Source organism: Pinus tabuliformis, chromosome 5_1 (assembly GCF_031772625.1).
Source record: "Pinus tabuliformis cultivar Carrire ecotype Pingquan chromosome 5_1, CPIR1, whole genome shotgun sequence".
Classification (NCBI taxonomy): Eukaryota; Viridiplantae; Streptophyta; class Pinopsida; order Pinales; family Pinaceae; genus Pinus; species Pinus tabuliformis.
Genome location: NC_142305.1, coordinates 986,669,054 through 986,695,016, shown reverse-complemented (window position 1 = coordinate 986,695,016; position 25,963 = coordinate 986,669,054). Strand labels below are relative to the sequence as shown.

Sequence of the window (25,963 nt, the reverse complement as noted above, 5' to 3'; positions counted from 1 at the left end):
GAATGCTTGTAAGTCAAATGCTTAATTCATAAACTAAACCAGAGATTGACTGAAGCAACATTCATATACTATGCAATTGCAAAGCAAGAGCAGTTCGAAGGCTACCTGGCTGACTTCAGGCTCCGTCTATAGTTTATAAAACAAACAATAAAAACAAACAAACATCTATTCGATCCCTAGTGGAGTCGCCAATTTGTTTTTGGGAAAACTAGTGTCTTTTCGAGCGACTAGCCCTCTAGGTTTGGCAGCTATCCTAGAAACAACAGCTTAAAGTAATTCGTGATTTCTTCTATGTATAATAGATAAGAGAAAGACAAAGGAACCAACCTAGATCTTCCACTTAACTCCTTGCTTGATCTCTCTCCCCCTTGACAGAACTATCAACTCCGCTCTGTACTTATCCCGCGTGGAGAGTACTTGTGGAAACACAGTAACAAAGAATTGTCAAAGCATCTTGATCTATTATATCATAATCATTACGGAATCAAAAATATAATGAACATACAATGGCATTCACAAATAATAACATTCACAATTGCAGAGTTATATGGAAGAAAACTTGAAGAACTTTATTAAATAGAAGGGAGAATTACAACCCAGTTGTCTGATCCAGCATCATCCTCCTAGCATCAAGCCCTCTTCACCTCATGAAATATCAATATCACACCAACAATACAATGATCTTTCCTCAAACTATCAGCACCTACTTGCAATTCAAAATATTCCGGCCTCTGGATCTCTTAGATGAGGGATCCATTTATAGATGTGTGCAAGGGTGTGAGTCATCTCTGGGGTTTGATTAGTGTCATTCCACTTGTTACATTTGGTTCCACAAGAGGGGAGATAACTGAAGTTTAGATCTCTTACTCATCCTTGGGCGAATTCAAAGAGGCAAGTGTTAGAGGGGAAGTTTCTAGAAGATTCTATGAGCATCCACTTAGCAAACTGTCCCGGACATTTGTCCATCCTCGCTCATCACACCCTATAGAAGGCCCAAACAATATGCATCGCACCTAAGCAGTGTATCACTCAGTATGCATCGCACTTGGCCAGTGTAGCAGTCAGTAGGGTTCAGTTTAGGCCATTTCTAAATGGTTTTTCAAGTGGAACTTTTGGAGAATGATGTAATCAGATGACCATGTTCTTTTAGGGAATGAAACAACTCTTTTAGGGGTTAAAGAGACCTATTTTATCGACATATAAGATTGGGGTTGAAGTGCCCAAATATGTCTATAACACTAAGGGAACCAAGACTGCCAAGGTGGATATTGATAAAATTGAGGCCATGATGGTGAAAAAGGTATTGACTGAGGGCCCATATTTAAGTTTCTAAAATATTGAGAAAGGTCCTGAGACATACCTTGATTCGGGCTTGGTGGCTGTGGTTGCCATGGTTTCTTGGACCCTTCATTTGTTCCTTGGAACACTACCTTCAACCTAGGCAGAGACAGACATGAACTGGTGGAGTGAGCTTGTTCACATATTGCACAAGTTTCCACACTATTTAATGGACATTCCTTTAATGGATAATTCTTCCTGCACTGAAGGCAGAATATGGCCATGGTCCTTTCTAACTCCATTTGATTTTATTTTTCTTGTAACATGTCCACCTGAGAGGAAAGTTTACTCAAGATGTTGGTCTTCTAGTTATCCATCCAATTTTCGATCTCTGCCTTTACAATTCCTCCGCTGGATGTTTTGGAGGTCTGAATTCCTTACTTATTCCTTGCAGCCCCTCGTGAACACTGAATGCATAACTCACAGATAGAGTCAAAATATTCTTTAGATATATCACCCTTTCCTACTATATTCAAAAGCTCCAGAGATCCTCCCTTAGGGCTCGAAGAAAAATAATTTTCAAGATATCCTTATCCAAGTTGTTATGGTCGGATCTCTATAGGGTATATTTGAAACGTTCCACACAATCCTCCATATTCTCATCCTCCTTCTGCATAAACTTAAAAAATTCTTCCTTTATATCTCGAGATTTACCATAAACCTGGTACTTCTCTATAAAAGAGAAAAGCTTTCTTCATCTCGTCCCATGAGGAGATATATTTTCCACCTAGACCCCTAAACCATCGTAGAGTTGTCCCTTTTAGAGTAGCAGGGAATATTTTCAATTTCTGAGCATCAGCTACATAGTTGTAATCCATGCAGAGAAATGTGTCTAGATCTTCTAAGGAAAGCCCATGGAAGTTAGGCAAAGTGGTCAGTGGAATGGGTTTCATCGATGGATCACCTCTAATGTCCCCAATTGGGAATTCAGTGGAGGAGGATGGACATTCCATGAATACCCTCCAATAATCACTCAGAATCTCAACAGGTTCCTGTTGTATGGCAACTGATGGTTGAGGTCACTTAACAACACTTCCCTGATCACGTTGTGAAGCAAATCCTCGCAAGTTTCCTTCTGCTGCACTTGGATTGATTTCTTTTTCTCACCCTGTGCTCACTACTTCCTCTTCTTCCGTTGTTGAAAGGAGTACTTCTATTTTCTTTGGTTCCTTGTTCTTTACTTCTTCTCCTTCTGTCGTTGAAAGTGGTGTTCTCACTCCTGAGGGTAGTATTGGTTGTTCAACGGACTTCCCCTCAGACTTCATGTGAGTCCTCACCCTAACAGAAACTCGTGAAGATGCTTCATCTTCATCTTTCGCGATGATTTCCTGGATGTAGGTGTTCCTACCTAAATCCTTCCTTCCTCTCCTTGGGGTTCCTCCTCTGCCCCTTTTATTTAGATCTCTATTCATGCATTTAAAGCATTAAAAGTTCTCACAGCTTAGGGCCTGGAGCAGGGTAAGAGAGCTTCCCTTCCCTGGGAAAGAGAATGGTTTCGAAAAAAAAAAAAAAGGAGAGTAAATAAAACCCTAGGCTCGGGGCCTAGAGCAAGGTAAGAAATGTTGAGATATATTCCTTCATCTTCATAGGCATCTTCATCCTCTTCCACTAATACAACCCTTACTCATACTCATCAACATACCTCAAAAGGAATTAATAAACCACCCTTGTTAAAACTTGATGTTAAATTTGAGCTGCCTATGTATAATGGTGAAGTGAATGCAGAGAAGCTTGACAATTGGGTTCGTCAGTTGGAGGTCTATTGTAGAATTCAAAACCTTCAAGATGATGACACAAAGATTCAGCTAGCTTCCTTGAGACTAGAGGGTGCAACACTAATATCGTGGGAAGCCAAGACACAAGAAGAGATATAAAAACATGGTAAGATCTCAATTTCTTGGTCTAATTTCATTGTTGTAATTAAAAGACAGTTTTACCCTCTAGCATATATGAAGAAAGCCATCATGAATTCGTAGAACTTTAGACAACTTAAAGGTCAAAATGTGCAAGATTTGTTGGGTTGTGTTATATTCTTTCCACGACTAACCCACGTAGTGAACCGGGGGGTTAGAGGGGGGGCGGAACCCCCCCTTTTTTGCGCCGATTGTGCAGGGGGGATCATAGGGGGGCGGCGGCCCCCCCTGTCTGGGGGGTTTGAGGGGGGCGGGTAGCCCCCCTCTACGGGGTCCGGGGCAGCGCCCGGGAAAAAAAAAAAAATTGGACCCTATATTAGGTTGGGCGAACCTACCTATGGTTTTCGGTCCATGGTTTTGGATGTGATGGTTTTCGGTCCATGGTATTGGATGCTTCGGCATGTATAAATATGTATTGTAACATTGAAAGGAATATAATGAAAAATCAAGCTGGTAGTCCCGGTTTGGGATCCAGGTGAAAATCTTTGTGTATATGTGTTTTATGTGTTATGCTCTCGCATTGTTTATTTTCTATGTTTTAGAATTCGTATGCAAGTAATTTATGTACAGGGTTAAAACCTACATTTGGTATCGGAGCTGTTTTGGCTTCAAGGGGACGCCTTTGTTGCTGAGGGGTTTCGCTCGGGCCTGTGGTAGACCCTGTTCAGTGGAAGATCTGTGAGATCGATTCTGGTGGTGAAAGAAGATGGCGAGTAGTGGAAAGATAGAGATCGAGAAGTTCAATGGTCAGAGTTTTGAGTTGTGGAAACTCAAGATGGAGGAACTGTTGGTGGATAAAGATCAGTGGATCGCGGTAGATCCAGGTACTAAACCAACGGGAGTGACCGATGAAGAATGGAAGAAGTTGAATCAGAAGGCAAAGAGCACAATACGATTGTGTGTCTCAGATTCAGTATTGCTGAATGTATCAGGTGAAGCTACGGCGAAGGCTTTGTGGGACAAGTTAGGGACTTTGTACCAATCTAAGTCTCTGGTGAATAAACTGTTCCTACGGAAAAAGCTGTATAACCTGAGGATGAAAGATGGAGACTCGATGACAGAGCATCTGAACGCATTTAATACTGTGGTAAGTCAGTTAGTGTCTGTTGATATTAAAATTTCAGATGAAGATAATTGCATCAGTTTGTTGTGTTCTCTACCAGATTCGTGGGATAGTCTGGTTATTGCAATAGGTAGCAATGCAACTTCTTTGCAGTTTGATGAAATAGTCTCAGCCTTGCTGACGGAGGAGATGAGACGGAAAAATATGGAGAGCCAGAATGGTGATGCCTTGTCTGTACGAGGACGGTCCCATAATAGAAACAGAAATAAGTCATCGAGTGGGAGATCTAAATCTAGAGGGAGATCTAAATCTCCAGGAAAACCTGTAAAGGTGGTGTGCTGGAAATGCGAAAAGGAAGGGCACTTCAAAAGGGACTGTAAATCTAAAGCTCCTGATAAAGGAAAGGGATCTGATGATGCTCCTTCTGCAGAGGTGAAAACCACCTCAGATGAAGGTGGGGATGTGTACTTGGCTTCTTCAAGTACACATGTACATCATGAGGCATGGTTGATTGACTCAGGTGCATCCTTTCACTTCACTCCCCATAGAGAGTGGTTCTGTGAGTATGAGAAATACGATGGTGGTGATGTCTTCTTAGGAGATGATAGGAAGGCTAGAATCATTGGTCGCGGAAAAGTAAAGTTGAAGTTGCAAGGTGGAAGGGTTAGAACACTTCCGGGTGTTTTGCATATTCCTGCATTGGCTAGAAATCTGATTTCCGTAAGCAAGTTGGATGATGCAGGTATAAAAACAGTGTTCGAGAAGGATACCTGCAAGATGGTTCAGGGAGCACTGGTATTGATGCGGGGAGTTCGGACTGGAACTCTGTACAAGCTGCAAGGTAGCACTATTGTTGATGGATGCAACAGTTCTGTAGTTCCTGAAAGTGGAGCTGAAAATCTAGTGGTCTCTGGAGAGAAGACCATGTTGTGGCATCAAAGGCTTGGACATATTGGAGAGAAGGGCCTTCGAATACTTCATGGTAAAGGTATGGTAGAATTTATGAGTAATAGCTCTCTGGATTTTGATTTCTGTGAAAATTGTGTATATGGGAAGCAAAATCGGGTGAGTTTCCCCTCTGGTGCTAAGAGGGCGAAACAGATATTAGAGCTTGTGCACGTGATGTGTTTGGACCTGTGAAGGTTCCATCACTGGGTAAGCCTGTGTACTATGTATCATTTATAGATGAATTCTCAAGGAATACATGGATATATTTCCTTAAGAAGAAATCTGAAGTCTTTGACAGGTTTAAAGAATTTAAGGCTCTAGTGGAAAATCAGACAGGGAAGAAGATAAAGGTGTTGAGGACATATAATGGTGGAGAGTTTTGCAGTAAGGAATTTGAAGAATTTTGTAAGAAGTGTGGTATAGCACGGCAGAAGACTACTCCATATACACCTCAGCAAAATGGAGTTGCAGAAAGAATGAACAAGACGTTGATGGAAAGGGCAAGAAGCATGCTCAGTGGTGTCGGGTTAGGACAGGAATTCTAGGCAGAGGCAGTGGATACTGCATGTTACCTAGTCAACAGGTCACCTTCATCAACGTTGGAGGATAAGACTCCACAAGAAGTATGGACTGGTAAGAAACCCTCTCTTTCACATCTGAGGGTATTTGGATGTGATGCATATGTACATGTTCCAAAGGAGAAACGAACCAAGTTGGATAGTAAATCTGAAAAGTGCATCTTTATTGGGTATAAGGATGGTTTAAAGGGTTATAAGCTTTGGAACCCAGTAACAAGGAAGGTTGTGTATAGCCGAGATGTGGTGTTCAGAGAGGTGAAAGATGTTATTAAACATGAAGTCCAACCAAAGGAACCTGAGAAGATAGAGTTTGAGCTAAAGGAGGAAGAATCAGACTCTACAACAGAGGAGGAATCAGAAGATGAAGAGCCACAAACTCTGGCTCTGAGAAGATCAATTCGAGAAAGAAGGTAGCCAGAAAGGTATAGTCCATCTGCTTTCTGTTCAAATTTTGTTTTGTCTATTACTGATGATGATCCCAGAACTGTGAAGGAAGCAGTGGATTCAGAGGATGGAAAACTCTGGAAAGAGGCCATGGTTGATGAAATGGCATCTTTGCACAAAAATGAGGCTTGGGATCTGGTGGAGTTGCCAGCTGGAAGGAAACCCATTGGAAGCAAATGGGTGTTTAAAAAGAAGACAAATGCAGAAGGGAAGGTGGAGAAATACAAAGCTTGGTTGGTAGCAAAAGGATATTCCCAAGTGCCGGGAATTGATTTTGGTGATATTTTTTCTCCTGTTGCCAAGGTAAATTCTATTAGATTACTTTTATCTGTTGCTGCTGCTTTTGATTTTGAGGTAGAACAGATGGATGTGAAGACAACATTTCTTCACGGGGATTTGGAAGAGGAAATCTACATGAAGCAACATGAAGGCTTTGCGGAGAAGGGTAAGAAAGAACTGGTATGCAAGTTAAAGAAGTCTCTGTATGGGTTAAAACAATCACCAAGGATGTGGTATCAGAAATTTGATACATTTATACGGGGACTTGGCTTCACCAGAAGCAAAGCAGATCACTGTGCATATTTTAAATTAACTGGTGACCGTGTTATTTATCTGGTCTTGTATGTGGATGATATGTTGCTGGTTGGAAATGACAAAGAATTTATCCAGGATTTGAAGACCCAATTGTCCTCCAAATTCGACATGAAAGAGCTTGGTGCTGCAAACTATATTTTGGGCATGGAAATTAAAAGAGATCGGGCAAAGAGGAAGCTCTGGTTAAACGAGAGGAAGTATGTCGAGACAATACTGCAGAGGTTTAATATGCAAGATAGTAAACCGGTGAAGGTTCCTATTCCTATAGGTGTGAGGTTATCTGTTGAACAGTGTCCCAAGACACAAGAAGAGGAAGAGGACATGTCCCGTGTTCCATATGCAAGTGCAGTCGGTAGCCTGATGTATGCAATGGTCTGTACTAGACCAGACATTGCACATGCAGTGGGAGTATTGAGCAAGTTTATGTCAAAACCAGGGAAGGAGCACTGGACAGCAGTGAAGCGGATTTTCAAGTATTTGCATGGCACTAGTGATTATGGTTTGTGCTACTAAGGAAGACCAGGATTGGACAAAGTGTTGGATATTCATGGCTTTGTTGATGCAGACTGGGCTGGAGATCTGGATCAGAGAAGATCTACAAGTGGTTATGTGTTTAACCTATTTGGAGGTGCAGTCAGTTGGATGAGTAAGAAACAATCTGTAGTGGCACTATCAACTACAGAAGCAGAATACATGGCAGCCACTCATGCAAGCAAGGAAGCAGTTTGGTTGCAGAGATTGTGTTCAACTATGGGGTTAGTACAGGGAGCTATAAGAATAGACTGTGACAGCCAAAGTGCAATTTTCTTGGCAAAGAACCTTGCTTATCATTCAAATACAAAGCACATTGATGTTCAGTATCACTTTGTGAGGGATATGATAGAAGACAAAAAGGTGTTGTTGGTAAAGGTGGACACTTTGAAGAATACTGCAGATGCATTGACAAAATCTGTGAGCTCTGAGAAGTTCTCTTGGTGTAGAGAAATAATGGGCATTTCAGGGCTGGAAAAATGACTAAGCTCTCCTGTGGCCCCCTGTGGAAAGAAAACAACAAGTGGGAGATTGTTGGGTTGTGTTATATTCTTTCCACGACTAACCCACGTAATGAACCGGGGGTTAGAGGGGGGCCGGAGCCCCCCCTTTGTAGCGTCGATTGCGTAGCGGGGGGGTCACAGGGGGGGCAGCAGCCCCCCCTGTCGGGGGGTTTGAAGGGGGTAGCTACCCCCCCCTCTACGGGGTCCGGGGCAGCTCCCTGAGAAAAAAAAAAAATTGGATCCTATATTAGGTTGGTCGAACCTACCTATGGTTTTCGGTCCATGGTTTTGGACGCAATGGTTTTCGGTCCATGGTATTGGATGCTTTGGCATGTATAAATATGTATTGTAACCTTGAAAGGAATATAATTAAAAATCAAGCTGGTAGTCACGGTTTTTGGATCCAGGGGAAAATCTCTGTGTATATGTGTTTTAAGTGTTATGCTCTCGCATTGTTTATTTTCTATGTTTTATAATTCGTGTGCAGGTAATTTCTGTACAGGGTTAAAACCTACAAGATTACACCCAAGAAATTAGGAGAAGTTCTCTAATGTTAGGTGTAGATTTGCAATCACAAGACACGTTGCTAAAGTATATAGGGGGTTGACATGGCTACCTAAGGCATACTATCCTTATGTTTAATCCCACTAGTCTAGATGAGGTTTGTGTGCAAGCCACACATCTAGAAGAAAGAGGGAAAAATATTCTAGAAGAGGATAGCAAAAATCCATTTAAGGGTAAAGGAAAAATAAAAGAGTTTCAAAGGGAAAGGAAAAAAAAATGCATCCGTTAAGAAGGAAGGAGAGAAACTAACATGCAAGCATTGTTCCAAGGAGGGTCACGACAACGAGGGAAAACAAAAGACAGCTGCAACCATTCAACGGGATTTGGAATCTGATTCAGGTGATGAAACTAAAATCACAGCCATGGGGATAAAAGGTAAGGACTCCATTGCTAGCACTAGTACTTCAAATTTACACAATAAAACTCCAAAGGAAAAGAAGAGGATAGAACTTTTCCACATAAGGGTAATCTCAAAACATAGCAAAATTGATACTCTTTTTAATAGTGGCTCTCAAGCCAATCTCATCTTTGAAAACATTGTGAAAATTTTAAACTTGGAAACCATTCTACATCATTAGCCATATCCATTAGGATGGGTGTGTGACAATGCACAATTGCAAGTAACTAGAAAGTGTAGACTGAAATTCGCCATTATTGCAAATTTCATAGATGAAGTGGAACTTGATGTTGTGCCATTAGAAATATGTGGTATAGTTTTGGGCAGCCCATATCTCTATGACAGAAAAGCTATCTTCCATAGACATGAAAACAAATACCATTTGTTCAAAGATGGAGTAGAATACATTGTAAGAGCCCATAGCAAGAAACTAAATCTTTCACTTGTAAATGCGGGGCAGATGAAAAGACTAGTGAATTCTAGCAAGAATTTTGTGCTTCTAATGATCAAACCTAAGAATGATATTGATAATGAAGCTTTTCAAGGTTGTGACTCAAGATTGAAATCTGAATTGGTTGATGTTGTTAACCAATATGATGAGATGTTTCAGGAACCGAAAGGATTGCCTCCCAAGAGAGGAATCCAACATGAAATACAGTTGCAGCAAGATTGTCCTCTTCCTAACATTGGCATGTACAGGATGTTGGAAAGTGTAGAAATTAAAAAGCAAATTCAAGAGTTGTTGGCTAAAGGGATCATCAGGTGATAGGTTCTTCGCCATGTGGGTCACCTATTGTTTAGGTGCCAAAGAAGGATGGAACATGGCACATGTGTGTGGACTTCTATGCATTGAACAAGATTACGGTAAAGAACTATTACCCACTACCTAGAATAGATGATTTACTTGATCAATTGAAAGATGAAAAGTATTTTACTAAGTTGGACTTAAGAAGTGGCTACCATCAAATTAGAATTGCTAAAGGAGACATTTGGAAGACAACATTCAAGACAAAACAAGGTTTGTTTGAATGGATAGTTATGCCTTTTGGTTTATTTAATGCTCCCACTACCTTCATGTGTCTGATAAATGATGTCTTGAGGCCATTTCTTAATGAGTTTGTTATAGTCTATTTATATGCCATCAAAAATTCAGTAAATATCGTGGTGAACATGTCATGCATGTGAGAAAAGTACTTGATGTATTAAAGAAAGAACAATTGCATTTAAAGATGTCAAAGTGTGAGTTTGGAAAAAAAAAAAATAGTTTACTTGGGTCATATTGTTGGAGGAGGTGAGTTGAAAATACATCCCTCCAAGTTTGATGTCATTTTTGAATTGACCAAGGCCCAAGACAATTACTGAGGTAAGAAGTTTTTTGGGAGAAACCCAATATTGTAGGCAATTCATTGCTAACTTTTCTTCTATAGTAGCTCCTTTGCATGCATTGATTGGTGTGAAAAAGGTTTTTCAGTGCGAAGGAAAACAACAAAAGGTCTTTGATGCATTGAAGGAAAAGATCAGTCCAGCCCTAGTACGTGCACTTCCACACTTGAGACATTCATTTGAGATTCAGACTGATGCTAGTGACTACACCATGGATGCAGTCTTCATGCAATATGGTAAGCCTATCTGTTTTCATTCATAAACTTTTAATGGTGCAGTGATTAATTATCCTGCATATGACAAGGAATTGTAAGCATTAGTGAAAAGTGTGAAAAAGTGGAAACACTAATTGATGGGTAAGGAAACAATCATTCACACTCATCATCAACCATCACAATACTTGCAATCTCAATCTAAGTTGTAGCAATCAAGGCACTTCCGATGGATGGGATTTCTTCAACAATTCCACTTGGTGATAATGTATAAGAAAGGTATCTACAGTAAAGTTGTTGATAGGATTTCTAGGCCTATTATTAGTGCATCTACTTTACTCAAGCATAATTCTATTTTGCATGAAAGTTATATTGAGCAGTACGCATTAAACAATGACTTTTAGGATGTTTATGCAAACTTGAGTGAAGGTAACCAAGTAGAGGAATTGGATTATCATTTGCATGATAAATTGTTGTACCATCTTGGTAAGCTTTGTATTCTATAGGGAGAAAGAGTCAACATCATAAGAGAAGCACATGCTTCTCTTATTGCTGGTCATTTCAGTGTAAGTAAGATGGTGGCACATCTACAGAGGTATTTTTATTGGTCTCGTATGCTTGAAAGTGCGTCACTTTTTATTAAAGGATGTTCATTGTGTGCAGTTGGTACGCCTAACAATAGGAAGTTAAGATTTTACACACCACTTCTGGTACCTTCACGACCATGGGAGAGTGTTTTTATGGATTTTGTAGGAGGTCTTCCATTGTCAAAAAAAGGTCATGATTATTTGTATGTAGTTGTGGATAGGTTCAACAAAATGTGTATTTTTATGCCATGTAAAATGCAAATTACAGCTGAACAAGCTTCTCAGTTATTCTTTCAGAATGTATGGGTGCATTTTGGATTACCCACATCCATTATTAGTGATCGAGATTCTCACTTTGTTGGGAACTTTTGGTCAAGATTGTGGGGATTCATGGACGCCAAATTGAAAAAGAGTACATCATTTCATCTATAAACAGATGGTCAAATAGAGGTGGTGAACATGACCGTGATGCATATTATTTGTGGGTATTGCAACAAGCATACTAAGTTGAGGAATGAACATTTGCACTACATTCAACATGCTTACAACTGGGCCAAGCACTCTTCAACGCAAACATTGTCATTTGAAGCATGTTTGGGGTACTGTCCTAAGTCTCCTTTGGATTTCATTTTGGAAAGGATGTTGCTATTAATGTTCATAATGACATAGAAAAAGAAAGAAGGTTCATTGAACAAATCCAATTAGTACACCAAAGAGTTCAAGAAAAGTTGGAAAAGAGCCAAGACAAGTACAAGTCAAGGCACGAAAAGCATCGGGTAGATCACAAGTTCCAAGTTGGTGATGAAGTTTCGCTTCACATTAGCAAAGAGAGGCTCCAAGGAGCAGGTAAAAAGCTAAAACCAATTTGATATTGTCCATTGAGAACTCTGGAAAAGATTGGTGACAATGCCTTCAGGTTTGATTTGCCTTCATATATGAAAATTTGTGTTGTTGTTAATGTGGAAAATTTAAGGTTGTATGAGCCTCCTTTGATTGAAGATCAAGGAGAGAATGTTCAAATTCCGTCCATTGAAGATTTCTCTCCTGGAGACCTTGATGGACTACAACAAGACACCATTCTTGACAGAAGAATAAGGTATTCAAAACGAGGGAATGTGGATTACCTTCGTGTGGGGCTCAAAGGAACAAATCCAAGACCAAACGGATCGAGATTGGAAAGGTGAGGGAATTGTACCCTCATCTACTGAACAACTGAAGATGATATTTTGGGGTCCAAAAGATTCCAGTGGAGAGGAGTGATCACGTGCTAAAAAATTTACTCAAAATTCAAATTTGTCGAATCAGTGTGGACCCTACATGACCATGTAGTACTCGTCATCTTGAATCTGGCGCAAGTCGTTTCGCGTGAAACAGACTCCGTATGCTCCCAGAAACATGTTCTGTCCGTTTTCCTAAACAGACGAATTTTCAAAAAACAATATGGTAGTCCATTGAGCAGTGCATACTACTAACGTGGCACTGACTGGGCATGCCTACGTGGCAGGGTAACTGTGCATTAACTATTTTCCTCCAGAAAATTTGTGGTGCCAAGTGGTACGATTTCAATGGCACTGACGTGGCGTGATATGGGTGGTCAGTTGATGGTCAACCACAAGCTGCCACATGGCCCCGCAAGGGGCTGCCACGTGGCAGCTCGAGGGCCACCAAAATTTGTTAAGGGCCAAATGGACCGAGCGAGGATCGGACACCAAACCTTCGTCCAACAAACATTGTCATCTACCGTTGTGCCACCATGTGTCTTATTATATTATGTCATGCAAATTATATTTAAACTCCAAGTTTTGCGCCATTTGAAAAAGGGGCAAGCCCTTGGGCGCATGCAACCCAATAGAACTGCGGGTGGAGCAGAATGTGGGCCCGATTAGAGGGGGTGGGCTATTGGCCTTAGCCCCAGGCATGTGGCCCCCCACATGGCTTGGATTTTTGGAAATAAGGCCTCATTGGGCATTTAATCCCTCCAACAAATTCGCCCAGAATTTGGCGAAATCAGTGCCCTATTAGTGGAAATTAGGGAAAATTTGTAGGATGTGCTGATTTTGGGGAAATTGAGGTGCGATTAGTAGGAAGACTTGGGGAAAACATAACTTCTTCATTTTTTGACCAATTCAGGAGCAGGAAGACGCTAGACAGACATTTTTGGGCATTCTGGAGCCATCGGAGTAGGTTTCAAAGCTGTTTGAGCATTGTAAACTGATGTATGCACACTTTTGAGCATAATAGAGAGGCTAAGCCATTGGAACCTGGACCAAGGAGACGTAGCCCAGGCGGGGTGAACTCGTTCATCATGTGCTGTTGTGATATTGTTTTGGTGATGTTCTTGTCTATTGTATGTTGTTGTTCAGTCATTTGTTTTATGTTAATTTGTACATGAAATTTACAAAAAACACTCAAAAACTCATGATAAGACTTGCAATTAACCTCATGAACGCTTAAACACTTTTACATATTCTGAAGAGGAATTTAGCACAACAAAACTAATTTTCCAATTCAGATCAATAATATTTGATGGTATTGAGTCGATGTGAGGAGAAACCCATGGTTTTCATGTGCTAGACAGAGGGTAATTTTTTTCCAATGCTTGGAAACATCTGTACGGGCTTAAGACATGAACCATACATAATTTACATAATGTACGCGATCAATTTGAGTAAATATTGATAAGTCTATGCAAACTATGATTCAAGACTTATACTTCGCGCTCATCCAAAACATAATTTACCTTATCATCAACCATACATTAGAGAACCAATGATCCATGCTACTACCATTGACATCAATGGAAACACAACGCTGACAACCTGAAATCTTTCAAAATTAAAAGACAAATATTTCAAAATTAATTATATATATATATATATATATATATATATATATATATATATATATAGATATATATATATAGATATAATTTTAGAATATTTATCATTAATATATAGAATATTTACCATATATATATATATATATATATATAACTTAAATTTTAAATAAAAATGAAAAGGAATATTAATTGTTTTTGTAATCCCTCTGTTATCACTTAGAACTAAAATTGATATATGTAACTTTTCATCCTAGCCCGATGACAAAGGTCAGTGCTAGTTTATTTTTGTTTTAATTTTCTTCCCTTAGAATCTGAAGTTTTGAAGAGTTTTTGAGTCAAGTTATTCTCGGCTCCCATTGGTTCCCCTCCATCTACCATTGTTTTATAGCCACCTGTTATCTTATGTCAGTCACCGTGCCTTTTGTAATTTCGCAGCGCAATCCTGATTAGGCAGTTTCGCAGCGCATCATTCAAATTTAAAACTGACAACGCTGCGAAATCATGGATTCATACATTTCGCAGCGAATCTTTCCCGAAATGTCAAATCTGTTAGGTGAGTCATAGGCCGTGTCTTCTCATGTCAGCTCATGTACGCCTCTTATCACATTTCACCACTCGTTGCCACTATCACCACCACTAGATCTGTTGATACGCATGAATCATCATTTCCAAGAAAGACCACCGTGCATAAAACTTAATGATGGTCGTAAGTCTTGCATGAAATGACAAATCTGCAAGATTACAACTTGAAAGATTTTAAACGGCAAAATTTAAAATTCAACTGCAAAGATAATCAAGCGAGGCTGAATTCAAATAGAAGCTGAATCACAATTCCAACCGGAGCTAGTGGTCATTGTTTGCGAAGATTTGGAAGAATCAATGGAGAAAAAGGAGCACAGATCTGGCAAATGTCTAAGGACTGAGCCTGAAGGCTTAGATATAACGCTGAGAAATAAAGAGGTGGAGAAAGCATTTAAAAAGGCCGGGTGCTGGAATTTTTGCAAAAAGTTACAAGGAGGGCACGCACAGGTAACTAAAGAATTTGCACTTAACTTCACAGGCTTGAATTCAAAAGTAACCATGATAGAATTGCAGGTTTCGCCAGAAGTGATATCTACTGTGACAGAGATCCCACGAGGACAAGAGCAATGGTTTAAAAATTTCAAGTTTGACATGAATCCTTGCAAGGAGTTTTTGAAGGATGAATTTGTAAATGAAGATTTAAGTAAGGCAGGGCCCAGGAGTTATGTCAAAGAATATTATGCTCATTTACTCACCTGCATACAGAAATATCTGACTTGTGAAGGAAGGTATAACAAGGTTTACTCTTACCATTTTAAACTCCTTTTGCATTTCACCGGGAAGGTCTCCATAGACTTACCTTTTTATCTTTTCCGTAGTTTGAGTAAGATGTGTGATAAGGTACAGCTGAGGAAAGAGGATTGTGAAACCTCTTTGTTTCATCATGGTTTGATCAAACTACTGATTTTAGATGGGCTCCAAAAGGTAGACAGAGATTGGAATTCATTCATTTTTATGGTTGGCTTCAAAAGCCAGACTAGCCTCACTCCTCTAACTGCTAGAGATTTTACAATAGCTGAGCTCCAAACAGAAGCAAGAGCTAAAAGAGTTCCAAATTCACAAGTAAGAAAACAAGTGAAGCCACTCATCATCCAAGATCAACCTCAGCAATCAACTAAGGAAAAATCTCATGGTAAAAAGACTGTACCTGAAACAAGCACATCTGAAGTAGTCTCAAGGATAAGAACAAGAAGCCAGATGAATAAGGAAAAAGGTAAAGCTGTAGCAGTCGAAGAAAGTCCAGTGTCCAAGGGAAGTTTAAATGCCTTATTACAGGCTATTGACTTTGAGCAGTCTCTACCAGTTCAAATTGAGTTGATACAGTCAGAACAAGAAAGCACCAAGAAAGCCAAGGCCTCAAAAAGGCTTAAATTTGATGAGCCAGCTGAAGAGTTTGTTTTGAAACCTAGAAGACCTATGACAAGGAGATTCCAACAAGTACAGGAAGCACTGTCAAGAACAGAGGAAACAGGGGAAGGGACACAACGTTGGCAAAAGGAAAACACAGGCAAAACAGTCATCACATCTAAAGAAAATAATATAGCAGACCTGAAGAGCCAATTAGAATCAGCTAAGCATGAGATTGCCAAATTGAAGAAAGCTGCTAGAAGACATGCAGTCATACAAGCAAACTATTATAAAACTCTATGGAAAGGGAATGCAACTGTAGAAGCCCAGGTGAATTCAGTGGTTGATGGCCATTCACAATTTCACACCTGGACAGTACCAGCAATCAAAGAAGCCAAGTACATCAGAAGGATCAATATGCAACGGAGAGCTGGGAATAAGGTTATGAAGAAACAAATTGAAGATCTGAAGGCACAGCTAAGCCAGCTTAAAGGACCTGCTAAATGAGTTTTCATTTCAAGTAAGATTCTATTTCAAAATTTTGATAAGTTTGCTTGATCTTATCTTTCTGAAGAAATCTAAATCCCTATTCGGCCTTTGGAAAGTCTAAAGAAGTTTTTGGCAGTCAAGCACTTGGTTAATAAAGGTCTCAAGTTAAAAACAAGTTGTTTTAAATAACTCAGCAGTTTCGTAGCGTGCTACGAAACTGCTGAAAGTGATGATTTCAACATAAATCAAGCAGTTTTGAAGTTGAAGCGGGAAAATTTTGAAGGACAGTTGTATACAACGAGAACACCTGAAGTTACAACAGCCAATCAGACTAGCACAAGTGGAAATAAATAGTTTGAATCAAAAAGTGGCATTTTGTCATATCATAAGGAAATTGAAGCATGTATCAGACAGCTTGAATACGTTTTCCTTTTTTGTTTTCGAAACAGTGGATGACACATCATCAAATCAGGTTTCATAACAGCGGACAGCACATCAAAACGTGGCCACCATCATATTTTGAGGGACAACAATTAAAAAACCGACTTATGAAGATTCGAAGATCATACAGCCGAGAAGCAAGGATAGTCTCCTAATTTTTCTGGACAGTGAAGAAGATACAACATCCAAGGTTAACATGGAGCATTAAACACCCATCTCAGCCAAACTGAAAGAGAACCAGATGTCATAGAAAGGAATCATCTTAATTAAAGCCATCATGCATGTAATATGGAGTTAGAATCATAGTTGATTTAGATCTCTAAAAAACTCCAGTCAACACTTTGTTGTATTTATTAAGTAGTTAGAGTTTAAGAGTTGTCAGTAATAGAAGTAGTTTTTGAATTCCCCTCATGCTTGAGGAGGAATCTCGATCAGTTAGAATAAGAGCTCTATATATAGCCGAAACAGCAATGTAATCAGGGTTGGAAAATTTTATGGAAAAGCTTGTATTTGGCCTATGTAAGACTCATTTTCAGTAATACATGCTTGACTTTACTTCTCAGGATTCATGAAGGAATTTTTATGTTCAGAATATGTGATGTTGTCCTTTTCTTAATTCTTACAGTGGTATGGATGTATAATCACTCAGAATTCACTAAATGTGCTCTGACTTCCTGTATACATTTATAAACTGTGTGGTCCCATATGAGTTTATGTTCTAAATGTTTAAATGTTGAATGCCCTGACTTCCATGTAGGGTTGAGTTCATTGTTATATTGAGGTGTTTTTGACTCCATAAGCCCAATGGATAGTTTTGTTTAATGTGTTTCCACCATTCATATTTTTCACAATTGTTCTATAAGAGTTGGCCATCTTATTTTTAATCAAAATCATTAATCCATCAAGAGAGAGCCCTCTCAGGTTGAGGAGGCTAAGCCTCAGCCTAAAGTAGGTTGAAATAGTTACTTAGAGTCAACCTGACCAGCAGCCTATCAGGATCTGATTTTGAGGTAACACCCTCAAGGCTAGTTCAATTGGTAACTACCATGAAAATGAATTGTTATGTACCAAGAGATTTGACGTTCAATCCCCCCGACTTACCCGTGTCTGTAAAAGGGGTATATGTAGACACTTATACAAAACTAGCCCAATTGCTGATTTCTCTAGTCACGAAAGAAAAAAGAAAAAAAAAATATTAATTTTTCTTTTAATGTAAATTTAAAAAAATATAATCTAATTAATATTTTTTTTGTAAGTTTTAAAAATTCTATTAATCAATCAGAAATGAAATACATCATATACAATCATGACTCTTTCTCTGGCACAATGTTCCATATACTGATAGGAACATCACTGAGATGTATGAGACTGAGAATAGAAAAGGAGACATAGAGGAATAGAAGAAACAATTACAAAAGAGAATCACCCAATTTGGGGCAAGTCCTTGGAGCGGTAGACATATCCTTTCTTATTTGAAACCTTGACCCATCCTTTCAAAGGCAGGTTTATCAAAACGATTTGAATATTAACATCGCATGTTGAAGGAGAATCCTTGTCAAAGTCTGAAGAAGCCAACTCATGAGCTCGCTTCAATGCGCCAAAAGAAGAATTATTATTCATTATATCTATGCTTACTAAAGGAACACGTTTCACATCAGGATCCTCAAGAGACTTTTGAGGTGCTGAAGATTGAATCTTATCCACCGAATGCATTTCATCAGTAAAACCTTCATCATCATTGTTCAGGCCACAGGGCTTCCAACTTTTAGCTATGGAATTACAAATGTTTCGCTTGTAATGAGAATTGAGCAAAGGGCAACAATTTTGCAAATGACATGTTTGATGACAAGGGCCAACAATAAGCAGTCAATAGTCTAGGGCCTAGGTCCAATGAAAATCCCTTATTCTTAAATTGATTTTGGTTGGTAGCCCTTTACTGATATTGATTTCAACACAAATTTTTCCATAGGTGTAATATCCAATTTCCCCACAACAAGCATCAGTTGTAAGGAAATGAACTAGGGAGTTTCCATTACCCTGAAAGATTGCGTGGTGCCACAAGTGAGTAGACAGATAGGAAGCGGACCCATATTGACAACTTGGTAAAGATTGCTGTAAAATGGTCAAACTCTAGAAACTAAGGGGTTAGGAACAATCCATCATTGCCCCAAAACCAAAGCCCTTTAGGTAAAGCTTTCTATTAGTCTTATGAATCTGCAAACAACATAATGAAGAAGCCTTGGAGCAAAAATAACCTTGCAATTCTTGGTCCATGACGAATAAATCCATTGGTGAACATCGACCGAGCGGGGCCATAAACCATTGAAATGACAAATTAGGGTTTCCTCTACATAGAGTTGAGGGAGTTCCTCAAGATCAAGGTGAAAGATTTCTAAGGAGGGAACTTCCTTAGATTTTTCAATTAGAAACGACCCAGGAGCCACCTGAGATTGAGTTGTATTTAGTGAGGGTTGAGCGTGTACAACATCTTTATAAGAAAAGGCACGAGAGGAGGAAGGCTTGCTCACAACCCTTCTTTGTAAACGAAGGGCCATAAAAACAGTGGCATCTTTACCAATATTATAAACTAAAAGAGGGGAAGAATTATCTAGTTGCTTACCTTTGAAAGGTAGGCATTGCATATAGAGGGAATTCCCACTCGAAGCTTTAGGGAAAGATTGAGGTTCCATACCAAATATGTGGAGCAGACAAGGATCTGAAAAGAAATGAGGAACCTTTACGAGCTATCATTGCTTCACTTCAAATCTGTTAAGGGCACAAAACATGTCACTGTAGTGACACCTAAATCCAATGAGCCCCACACATTTTCGGTTGGAAAAGCAACGATTCATTTGGCTTAGTGGAAGGGGATGCAGATTGAACATATACAGTCCCAAGTCCCTTTTGTCCAGTTTCATATCCAAATTTAGTTCCCTTTGTTCTCGAGTCACTATCTCGCCCGGATCTATTAGATCCAGATTGATAGCTATAAGCACCAATTTAAGTCACAATCAGGGTGGGTGTAAACATGATACGCACTGGCAGAGAAAACAACGAAGCCGAGAGCTAGATAGGTAGGAGAGACAAGCGCAGAGTCCAGTAGAGCGAAGGCAGTTTAAGAGGGGGGATATGTTGTTGCTAGGGTTTTAGTTGATGAACAACTATGCTACAAGGAGGGTCAACCTCATCAACAACCAAATATTTGGATTGGATCTCCTCAATGCCGACATCAATGCTGACATCAGGGCTCAAGACAAAAATCTCACCTTGCATCATTTGGTGTTGCTATGGCTTGTTGAAGGACAATTTGAGGGAATTGAGCAACATGAATTCACGATAGCACTTAACGCAGAATCTCATGGTGGACAAACTTCCGAAGAAGCCACAATTTTTGGCACAACACATGAGCCCTTCTAGGACCTAGCAGTTGATCTCCTCTTGGTTCATGTTCAAGAGCTTGAGTTTGAATTCAAGGAAAAAACCCTAACCCTATATTGAGCCAATTAACTCAATGAAGCCATAAAGATCCTTTGCACTCTATTAATAAATATTATTCCAATCAATTTTCTCTTAAATTTAATATATTTTTTAAAATCATAAATTTGAATTTATAATATACAAATAAAATTTTCTATAAATTTTCTAAATTTATATATATATCTATAGTTTGAATCTATATAAAATACTAATACATTCCTATAAATTTTCCAAAACCCTAAATTCATTTTTAAATTAGGAAGAAAAAGACCAAAACTATCCAACACACTATCACCCAAAAGAAAACAGAAACAAAAATTCATTTCATTTTTAAATTAAAGAGAAAAAGACCAAAACCATGTAACACACTACCATCCAAAAGAAAACACAAACAAAATCGGGTTTATCCATTCATTTATTATTAGTGTATTTTTTCTTGTGCCCTTTGGTAGAGGAAACGAATCTGGAAGAGAAATACACCGATTTTTGTCTTCAAAACAAGGATGACATCATGCGCACACAGAAAAGAGCTCCAGTACAGATATCAAATTGGATATATGGTCCGTTGATGATGGTAATTACAAAATCAGTTTCCTCGTGTATTCATTATTACACACACAAACGTCACAGAAACGGAAAAAAGTGCGAAAGGATGGAGGCGAATCTTTAATGAAATTTAGAGCTCTGACCACGCTCATCTTTTATGAAATTTAGAGCTCTGACCAAGCTCATCTTTTATGAAATTTCCTATCCTTCTTAACTACTCTGACGGAGGAAAATGTCTGCTTCTTAACTTTCCCAGGTCATCTTTTGTGAAATTTCCTGTCCTTCTTAACTACTCTGACGGAGGAAAATGTCTGCTTCTTAACTTTCCCAGGTCATCTTTTGTGAAATTTCCTGTCCTTCTTAACTACTCTGACGGAGGAAAATGTCTGCTTCTTAACTTTCCCATTTATTTATCGCTTCAAAAGATTAGATTCGAGTTCAGGTTGAAAGCAATTACATCGTTCAAAGTAAACTGCAGAGATGAAGATTTCATTGATATCAATATGTAATTAGGAAAAACGTAGGATTTTGGGAGATGCCATCAGTTTAGAGGCACCCAAATAAGATCGTTTTCAAAAATCCAGTGGCAGACTTCGATCTGGCCTGGCTTATGTCCCAATGCCCTAAATGCTGCATGCCCCGCACTCCACTCCATCGTATCCAAGTGGCAGATGGCCACTCCATCGTTTATTTTCTCAATCTTTTCCTTCAGCTTGGATTTGGGGTTTGAGTTGGAGTTGGAGTTGGAGTTGCGCAGGAGAGCGGCTTCATACACCTTCACCTTGGGTACTGAATGACAATAGTAGACCAGATATGGAAACATACTTTGATGGCACGACACCGACCTCGTCACTCTACCTCCATCTTTCCCCTTCACTTCCCCGACTTGGACGCGCTCTCCAGATCCTGCCGTGCTCGCTGTGGTCAACACCTCCGCCTTCGCCCCTAATATCCCCACTGCAAACTCTGCCATCCCTTCGATCGATGTCACGCATTTCTTTATTTCTCCCTTCACCGCCGGGCGTTCGCAGTCTTTCAGCGTCTTCGCCATCATTCCCTCCATGCTCGAGTTCTCCGGAATGCGGAACATTCGCACCAGCTCTCCTAAACTTTGGCTGCTGAAGCTGGGAAGCTTGTCGGCCATAGATCGAGGCAGGAATGATCTGCTGGGCATGTAATCTCTCAGGTTAGGCAAAGGGAGACTCGAACCTTGGACCAGCAGATTCTCCCGGAAGAACTTCCCTGCCTCCACGCCCATCCCTATCGTGCTGGAATTGGAAGCAGTAGTGGAATTAGTGTAGGATGAGAAGGTCATGCCCCGCGTGCCGTTCTTATCATACTCTTTGAATTGGGTATTTCGGCCATAGCTGGTGAACGTCATGTCAGGACTGTTGGAACCCTTTCCGTACTGCTTGAATTCGTCCTGCTGAGAGTTGGACGAATTCCCGTAGTTGGTGAAAGTAAGCAGAGGAGTATTTGCATCCTTCCCGTAAGACTTGAAAACGTCTTGGGGTACATTGGCGCCGTCTGCATAACTGGTGAAGGTTTGAATCGCTCCATTTCCATTGCTCCCGTAGCTTTCAAACTCGTTTCTGGGAACGTTACCGTTATCTGCATATGATGTAAATCGATCAATGGGGCCATTGCCGCCTTCACTGTAGCCTTTGAAGTTGTTGGTGATAACATTGGAGTTTTGGGCGTAGCTAGAGAAGCCACTCGACATTCCATTAGCGTCCTTCCCGTAGCTGGCAAAGTCGTTCTTGACGACGTTGGAGTTGTCTGCGTAGCTATTGAAATTCTGAATGCCTGCGTTACTGTTAGTGCCATAGTTTTTAAAATGATGATCAGGAATATTGGTATTCGATCCATAGTTAGAGAAATCACTATTGGCTGCACTGCCTCCGGCAGCGTAGGTTGCAAAGCCCTCGTCTTCAACATTAGTCTGTGGGGCATAATTTGCAAAGACTTGAGATCGCCCATTGCCATCTCGGCCATATCTCTTGAACTCGTCCTTTACCACGTTGTCTCCATCTGAATAATTTTTGAAAGTATCGGTGCCAAAACTGCCTCCAGCCTTGTAGTGTTTGAAGTCTTTTCCATGATAACTCTGGAAATCCGCGTCCCCAACGACAGCTTTCCCGTCTGCGGCCACCGACATTCTTCGAGTGCAGAGGAGGTCTGCAGCAATGCAGAAGGAAGCAATGTGGTCCACTAGAGTATGATTTGCGATGTAGCCAGCAAAGATGCCAACCGAAGTTGCGTTCAGCGGAGAGGCCTTCTCCAACAAGAAGGCTGGGAGCTTCGCATTCGGCAATGCGCGGCGCCAGAATCGTAACAGTGAAGCCTTGGCTGCAAATGGATGATCTGTTCCGCCATGGCAGATTGGGATCTGCACATAACCACAACAACAAACGCCCTTCGATTTATCTCATCTCATCTCAAGGAAAAGAAGATGCAATCTGTCACAACATATTGGTAAAGGCTAAAGCAGACAACTCAATCGATTCCACTAAATCTCACTTCTAGGAGGCTCTGAATCACTTACAATAAACGATATCACAAGCAATAGTGCCAACATATTGGCATGGAGCCTCTGATCTTTTGCCATCTCTATGCCGACAAGCCTTCCTGCAGAGAAATACCCATACACTACACAGATAACACTCTGCACAACACGAAATGAATGACTGAAAAGGACAACAAAGCAATGTTCATATGCATATTACAATGTATTTTGAAGAAAGAGGGGATGAAGAGATGTTTATGTAATAACAACAACAACAACAAAAAAAGCAAGGTTCATATGCATATTACAATGTATTGAAAAGAAAGAGGGGGTGAAGAGATGTTGTTGTAATAACAACAACAACAAAGCAATGTTCATATGCATATTACAATGTATTGAAAAGAAAGAGGGATGAAGAGATGTTGGTGTAATAAAAACAACAAAGCAATGTTCATGTGCATATTACAATGTATTGAAAAGAAAGAGGGGATGAAGAGATGTTTATGTAACAACAACAGCAACAACGGCTGAAGGAGGGAGCAAAATGCTAACCTATTACCAGTCAGATTCGCAACTGTGTCTGCGGATGAACCTTCGCATCATCTGGAGTGAGCTAAGAGTTGCCACTGTCATTCACTTATGGTATGGCCGTGCTACTACTGTCTGTTATTTATGCTCGTGGGCGGATGGCTTATAATAATAATTAGACTTTTAATTAGGCAAAAGAGGTTAAGAGAAGCTGTAATTATACTCAGCGCGCTGCAGAATTAAACGAGTGGAAATGGAGGGAAGACGGCAATTGTCAAACGCAACGTAGCACGCCGGTTTCCAATATTGACACGAAGGGAGTAACCATTGACTGCCACCTCTGTCTCTCTCGGCAGTTACGAATAATTGAAGGCATTGGGATACGACACCATATCTCACGCTGTAGCGTTTATTAATGCTCTCTTCTGAATAGCACCGTTCTCAATAAAAGCAGTTGATGTGTTATGTTACGCACTTAGCCATATCGCTATTATCCATGTCATGTGATATGATATGTATTCAACATGGGAAAACCCTCTTAAGAGAGGTTTCCAAGGTCCAGGAAGATGTGCCCTCTTAAGAGAGGTTTCCAAGGTCCAAGAAGATGTGGTTTATGTCTGGCTCACGATGAAGAAGTGAACCATTTGTTTTCTGCAGTGACTTCGGGTGTGGGTCGGAGTTTTCAATCTTTTGAAATTACAAGTCCCATGGGACAAGGCAGAAATTGGGGCATTGCTTTATGGAGTATAAGCTATATAGGGCATGCCATTCTATGTACTATGGTGGCATTTGGCGAGCTACGAATGCCAATATGTGAGAAACATCTGCACCAAGATTACAGTATATTTCTTGGATATTGGGAAATATGAGGATAGGTTGCCTAAAAGTAATTATAGTATAGTGGATATATGGGTAAATGGTCATGTTGAATGCATGAAGATTACAGTGTATTTCTGGGATATTGGGAAATGGAGTTGTCTATAATGCGACTTTTTGAGATTCCGGTGACGGAATCCGGCGGAAGAAATTGAGATGAAATCATGATTTGTTGCAGTTAAAATGGTTTTTTAACTGCATATTCGGATTCAGCACCCTGAAAAACCCCTGGGACGGTTTCATTGTGCAGAAATTAGCTATCAAACTTGGATTCCAATAAATTACTGCCGGATTTTCACCGGAAAAAATCGCCGGAAAGACTTTCAAAAAGTCGCGTTAAAGACTACGTCTTGGGAAATATGAGGATAGGTTGCCTAAAAGTAATTATAGTATAGTGGATATATGGGTAAACGGTCATGTTGAATGCATGTCGTAGTGGAATGGTTATATATTTGGATTTTGGATATTTTTATTATTTAGCAGAGGTACAAATACTAGAGCCGAGTTGCTAGGCTGTGGAGTGCCTTTTTCTAGAGCCGAGTTGCTCGGCTGTGGAGTGCCTTTTTCTGTTATAGATGGCTTGGCAATCAATTCGAGAAATAAACTTAAAATACCCAAGCTCACTAATTGGAAAAACAAGACTAGACTGCTGTTAAGTAATTTCACGAGAGTTTCCATATCACATCTATAGAGGGCACAAAACAGTGAGGCTGATCTGATCAAGTTCATAAAACATGATGCTGAGGGAGGCTAATCAATTTCATAAAACATGATGGAGGGAGGCAGCATGCAACAATCTGGAACCATTTTGGATTCGACGGGACATTACGCTACTATTGGTTTATCTGATATGGTCCTCTCGTTTCCCTGTTCCGTTCTGGCCATTTGTGTTTATTTTTTATAGGATAGGACAAGGTCCTTTTTTTGGTTGAAAATTATGACATACATAGTGGTCTACGCAAGCTATTTATAAGGGGCTGTCAAAGGATTATCTATAGAGCTAGAACTTGGTAGATAATAGTAATGTTTAGATTTCAAAGACAAGATAGGTCACAACGGGCATATAGTGATTACTTCCGGAATCACGATAACCGGAAGTAAATCTGATGTAAATGCAACTTCCTTTTATAATTAAAATAAGGGTTTTTGAAAAATGTATTCAAAGATTACATGTGCAATCAGGTTTTTTGTTAGGTAAAATGTGTCACAAATACACTTGCATGTAAAACTAGAATTCTTCTAATTAAAGTGAAGCACAGGTTGATGTTTATCCTCGG

The 25,963-nt window shown here is 39.9% G+C and overlaps 1 protein-coding gene across 4 annotated transcripts; it reads right to left on the bottom strand.

The window, feature by feature from the left end:
* Positions 1 to 20,611: 20,611 nt before the first annotated feature.
* Positions 20,612 to 23,954, bottom strand: LOC149168033 (polygalacturonase 1 beta-like protein 2). Of its 4 annotated transcripts, none has more exons than XM_089433304.1 (3): positions 23,835 to 23,954; positions 23,322 to 23,441; positions 20,612 to 23,165 (listed from the first exon to the last, which is right to left on the bottom strand). In XM_089433304.1, the coding sequence occupies exons 2-3, from the start codon at positions 23,382 to 23,384 to the stop codon at positions 21,318 to 21,320; spliced, it is 1,911 nt and encodes a 636-aa protein (XP_089289430.1). In that variant the 5' UTR covers positions 23,385 to 23,441; positions 23,835 to 23,954; the 3' UTR covers positions 20,612 to 21,317. The 4 variants fall into 4 exon arrangements, with proteins under 4 accessions (XP_089289430.1, XP_089289433.1, XP_089289432.1 ...); XM_089433307.1 differs by having other exon boundaries at positions 23,322 to 23,404; positions 23,835 to 23,945; XM_089433306.1 differs by having other exon boundaries at positions 23,842 to 23,926.
* Between the last annotated feature and the right edge of the window lie 2,009 nt (positions 23,955 to 25,963).

Excerpts from the sequence above, each read along its gene's own strand:
- LOC149168033 (XM_089433304.1), bottom strand. The coding sequence starts at position 23,384 with ATGGCAAAAGATCAGAGGCTCCATGCCAATATGTTGGCACTATTGCTT. Across the intron at positions 23,166-23,321 it reads TGCTTGTGATATCGTTTATT|ATCCCAATCTGCCATGGCGG; the intron begins GTAAGTGATTCA and ends GGTTATGTGCAG.